This window comes from Fusarium phalaenopsidis (genome assembly GCF_050370095.1).
Source record: "Fusarium phalaenopsidis strain FUZ10S chromosome Unknown contig_32292, whole genome shotgun sequence".
Taxonomy (NCBI): domain Eukaryota; kingdom Fungi; phylum Ascomycota; class Sordariomycetes; order Hypocreales; family Nectriaceae; genus Fusarium; species Fusarium phalaenopsidis.
In genome coordinates this window covers 2805963-2811161 of record NW_028145410.1, presented here as the reverse complement: position 1 = coordinate 2811161, position 5199 = coordinate 2805963, and the positions used below count along the sequence as shown (strand labels likewise).

Below are 5199 nucleotides of genomic sequence, written 5' to 3'. Positions count from 1 at the left end.
TATTAGCGCTCCGTAGCCCCTGGATTTGTTGTTGATGAGGATTGTCTGAGCTGGGATGAGGCACAGTGTGCGACGAGGTCAAGAACAACTCTCGGGCGAAACATGTGATCCATTGGGTCCCGTATCAGAGCCAGCGGTCAGGAAGAAACCTTGCTGCAGCTGAGGGTGATCATGACGGCCCCGATTTCGACAGGCGTCAACCACAATTCATAAATATGGAGGCTGGGGATCGCTGGTAACAGCCCAAGATTGGCAGAGTTTGGCGTTTGCAGTTGCGGAGACGCCGAGGCCCCCCAATCCCATCCATTCTCATGCTGAAGCGACGCCCGTCGCGTCGCAGAGCGAGGCCAAGGCGAGGCAAAGTACCGTGCTGTAACCCACCCTGCACACCAGGCGATTCGCCGTGGAGGCTCGTCCTCAGGTGCGACCATGGCTGACACCGCGTACACTAAATAATGCACTTGCATAAAGGCGAGGGAGGATCCAATCGCGAGCTTCCACGATATCACCCGCACCCGTTCATTACGAGTTCCTGGATGCCTGATCATCCGTCATTGCTGCAGCTGTACGAAGCTTGATGTGTCGAGCTTGGAGCAGATGCTGAATTTGAGGAGGTTGGGGATTTCATGTGGCAGCCAATGAGCCGAGGACACCACTTCAAGACGTGCCCGGGAGCGTCCCGCCACGCGGTCTCGTCAAGTTGTGACCATCCATTCAACCATCCAAAGGTAATCATTGGTATACGCTGTCGAAGTGAGTGATTCCGTCAATGGTGACGGCTCTTGGCAGCGGCACTCGCCCAGCCATCCACTTTCTCAGCTGTGCCATGGCTAAGCTGAACAACCCCAATTTGACACGAGCCAAAGGCCCCCTGGCCTCAACCAGCAGTAAACAGGAGCTCGCAACAAACAGTAACAAATAGTTGGTCGGGGACACTGTACTATTGCGGGCTGGAGCGGCTCGACGGCTCCACACCCTGATTATGATGGGTTGGTGGTGGCGCCGAAGGAGAGTTGTCACTGGCCAAAGTTCAGACCAGGTCAAATTTTGCTTTGCTCCATGACGCGGGCTCTTTCATCAGGTCGCCAGGAACACACCAACGAAACGGGGCCGAGCTAAGATGAAGGTCGAGCCAGGGGGAAGGAGATGAAAGATCGCCGGCTCCATGTTTATGCTATCCATCCGTGGTTCATCTCGTTCCAAGAAGCCAGCCAGCCAGCCACGGGAAAAGACACCGGCGGTGACGGGGGAACGATATCTCATCTCATATGGGGTTCCTCTTACCACTGGGCAATAACTCTCATTTAGAGGTGCCACTCGAGCCCTGTCTAGGAGCATGGGGCCTCGTCTCATCTGGCCGAGGGAGGCGGGAGCTCAGGAGCTGTGGGCGACAGCTGGTTGGAGCTGGGGGAAGCTGGCTGACGCGGAAAGCTGGCTGGAGCTAGGGGGAGGAGCTAACTCACATCAGACATGAGCTCTCAGAGCTCTGCTGGCCACTGTCTCTGGCTGAGACGCAGGAGGAAGGGTTAAAGTGGCCCCAGAGGTCGCGGTGGACCTGGCTAACGGATGGTGTGGTGGGGCCGTCGGCAGCACGGGGTCCGGGAGGAGGATCTATACCTGTTCCGGATATAGGTAAACAACAGACTCAACAGACATCCCTGACATGTAAACACAACGACTGGCAGAGAGACGTCCAACGGCAACCAAGTTGAACAATCGACACGCCCCCCCGAGGGTGTCTCTTTTGGCAGAGGGAGAGCTCTGGTCGTGAGACGGCTTGGACGGAGCAACAGGACGGATCAACAGGACGCAGCCGAGGGAGCAACACACTCAGGCAGAGTCGTCCAATCCCGCCCCCGTCTTCAAAAGCCCAGTTTCGTTCCGTCAGGTCCCTCTTCTCAACCCTCTCTCCAATTATCGCCATCCACCTCACCGTCGAAGAAACAGAAGACTCTGACGAAAAGAACGACTGAAGGCCTTTGCTCGCCATCTACCGATTCTTTTCAAATCTCCGACTTTTGTTTCCAGGAACAAGAGCCAGAGGATTCTTCTTGTCTTCCTTTCGAGCTTCGGAAGGTTGTATGAGAAGGTTCTCTCGCGCCAGCAAAAGTCGCAAACCTGGACTTTGAGGCTCGCGTCCCCGTCCCCTTCAGCATCTTCCCATCGACATATCGGGAAAGCGAATCCCACACCCAGACCGTCACCGAAACCCACGAAGAGGTTGAGATCAAACCCCAACAGCCACAAGCCGGACGGGAAGGTCAATACTCTTCTGTCTCCGTCACCGCCGAACAGGTTCCTCCCCGCGAAGAACGGTACAGCGAAGAAGAGGTCCGTATTACGCGTGAAGAAGAACGTTACCGCCGTCCCGGTGTCCAGAAATTCGAGCAAGAGCAGTTTACTATCCGCGAAGAGCACCGACGGTACGTTTTGATTTTCAGTTGCAATTACTCAGTCTCGTTTCCCCCGTCTGCTCTCGGTTCGAGAGGAGACAATTTCCTCCATGGTTCGAGAGAGGGAGAGGAAGAGAAGCCTCGCTTTCTAGCCTGGCCTTGCTTGCACTCTCAGACGTCCCCTTTTGCTCTGATCCATGGTCATCAATGGGGACGTGCCAGAACATGCCCAACAAGACAACAATAACAAAAACAACAACAACAAAACAACACAGGCGATTCTTGACCTCCTCAGGAGGGATCCATTGCCGCCGCCCCTGACCTCACTCACTCGTCTCCTTTCACCTCAATTCCCCTTACTCTCGCTTGGGCTTGGCCGACTGGCTATTACCCACTCTGCAAGCGCGCGTCAGCCCCTCTCTCTCCCTTGTCGTCCCCAGCCATCTCATTCATCCTCATCTCATCACACCAACACATCGACGCACACCCCTCCCCCTGTCCAATGCCACCTTGGCCCACCTCAGCTGGGATGGCTGGCCCGCCTCCCCAAATTACTTTTTCCTACCTCCCCTGTCATCAAGTCCTTGGCGCCCTAGCCCGCTGGCCTGAGCCTGGCCTGAGCAGGCCGGTGGAGCTCCTCAGGGGCCGCCCGCCTCCCGTTGCCATATGAGACGCAAGCGAGATGCAATAGACATCCATCAGCTAACGCAGACAAATCCAGACCTGAACCTCCTTCCGAATACACTACTTCTCACGTTCACGTAGAGACCGACACCCACCGTCATCCCTACTACTCCACCCCCATTGACCTTGCTGAGCGAGAATACCGCCAGCGCTACCGCCCCAGCACCGCCTTTTCCACTGTAGACCCTCCTTCTCGTCCTCAGTACCAAACACAAGACACCTTCCAGGTCTCCAACTACACCGTCGAAGGCCGTCCCGCTCCCCAATACCACTCCTCCGAGAAGACTGAGATCAACAACTTCACTGTTGAAGGACGCTCCTCTCACCCTCAATACCACGAGAAGACCACTGAGATCAACAACTTCACCGTTGACGCTCGATCTTCCCGACCTCAATACCACTCCTCTGAGAAGACTGAAATCAACAACTTCACTGTTGACGCCGGATCCTCTCGCCCCCACTACAACACCACCGAGAAGACTGAAATCAACAACTTCACCGTTGACGGACGATCTTCCCGACCCCAGTACAACTGTACCGAGAAGACCGAGATCAACGAGTTCACTGTTGATACCCCTTCCCGCCCCCAGTACAACACCGCCAAGTCTACCCACGTCAACGAGTTCACCGTTGACACCCCTGTCTCTCGTCCCTCATACAAGAAGGACGTGAAGTTCGTCGAAGAAACCGTTGAGACTTCCAAGGTTACCAAAGACAACAAATCCAAGATGGGTTACTACGACGAGGACGGTATGTGAAGACGAACCTTTTCCACCCTCATCCCTCTGCCACAGAGGGCCATTGAGCTCCCGCATTCCGCTCAAGACAGTCAGAGCTAACTTGCCCAGCAGGTCACTACCACTCCTTCCGCTCCGGCCTTCACAAGCTGGGCGACCGCATCGCCCACCCCGGACGCCGTGAGGTTGAGTGCGAGGCCCCCCGCCCCCGTCCCGGTGACTCTGCCGAGGCTTACCTCCCCAACACCGTGACCATCCCCTGCCACCACGTCCGCCTGGGCGACTTCCTCGTCCTCCAGGGCCGCCCCTGCCAGGTCATCCGGATCTCCACCTCCTCTGCCACCGGCCAGTACCGCTACCTTGGTGTCGACCTCTTCACCAAGCAGCTCCACGAGGAGTCCTCTTTCGTCTCCAACCCCGCCCCCAGCGTTGTCGTCCAGACCATGCTCGGCCCTGTCTTCAAGCAGTACCGCGTTCTCGACATGCAGGAGGGCCAGATCGTCGCCATGACCGAGACCGGCGACGTCAAGCAGGGTCTCCCCGTCATTGACCAGTCCAACCTCTACGCCCGTCTCAGCCAGGCTTTCGAGTCCGGCCGCGGCTCCGTCCGTGTCCTCGTCCTCAACGACGGTGGTCGCGAGCTCGCTGTCGACATGAAGGTCATCCACGGCTCCCGCCTGTAAGCAGCGTGTCAATTTTCTCTGAGAGAGGGCACCGCTTGTAATGCGACTTTTCCTTCTTCCCGCAACCTCAATTGGAGGCCGGGGGCGGCGCTTCTGGCTCTTCCCTCAGCGATGAGGGTGGAGGGCCAGGGCTGGTCTCGGTCTCGCCTGTAACATGTCAAGATAGCTGGGGGATCTGTTGTATGAAGTGGTTCAACTTTGTTTGTGTCGAGATTGGATAAAGCAACCGGAAATATGGAGTCTTTTGCGTAGAAGGGAAAGTTCCTGTACATGGACTGTAGTAATTGACAAGTGATTCCATATCTCATAAACCTGTCTCTTCTCTTGTTCACCTGCCTTTGTGATGATTGATGTGATTGTCCATGCTTATCGTCTTCCGCGAAGCTTGCCAGCCGAAGGTTCATCAAGGTTCTGGTCACGCGTCACACTAACCCTGAATGGAAGTCAGCTCGTGTCAGCCGATACCGTATTGAAGCTACCCTATGCCTTTGACTTGAGCTCGATGCAAGTCATCTCTGCTCACTCATGTCATGGAAATGCATCTATTCAGTGATTAAAGGAAATCTATTTGATAGTCCCATCTAGTAGTCATCGAATTCAATCTTTTTTATCTTAGTGCCTACCGTCTCGTGCTCCCGATTCCATCAATCTTGCATACAGTTTCAAGGTGCTTCCCCGCCCAAACGTAACCAACCACCTTTA

The 5199-nt window shown here is 55.6% G+C and overlaps 1 protein-coding gene across 1 annotated transcript; it reads left to right on the top strand.

The window, feature by feature from the left end:
- Nucleotides 1-2118: 2118 nt before the first annotated feature.
- Nucleotides 2119-4497, top strand: LRP88_05143 (uncharacterized protein; the record flags this gene model as incomplete). The annotated part of the gene is made up of 3 exons (XM_083241704.1): nt 2119-2423; nt 3115-3827; nt 3929-4497. The coding sequence occupies 3 exons, from the start codon at nt 2119-2121 to the stop codon at nt 4495-4497; spliced, it is 1587 nt and encodes a 528-aa protein (XP_083102852.1).
- Nucleotides 4498-5199: the final 702 nt, after the last annotated feature.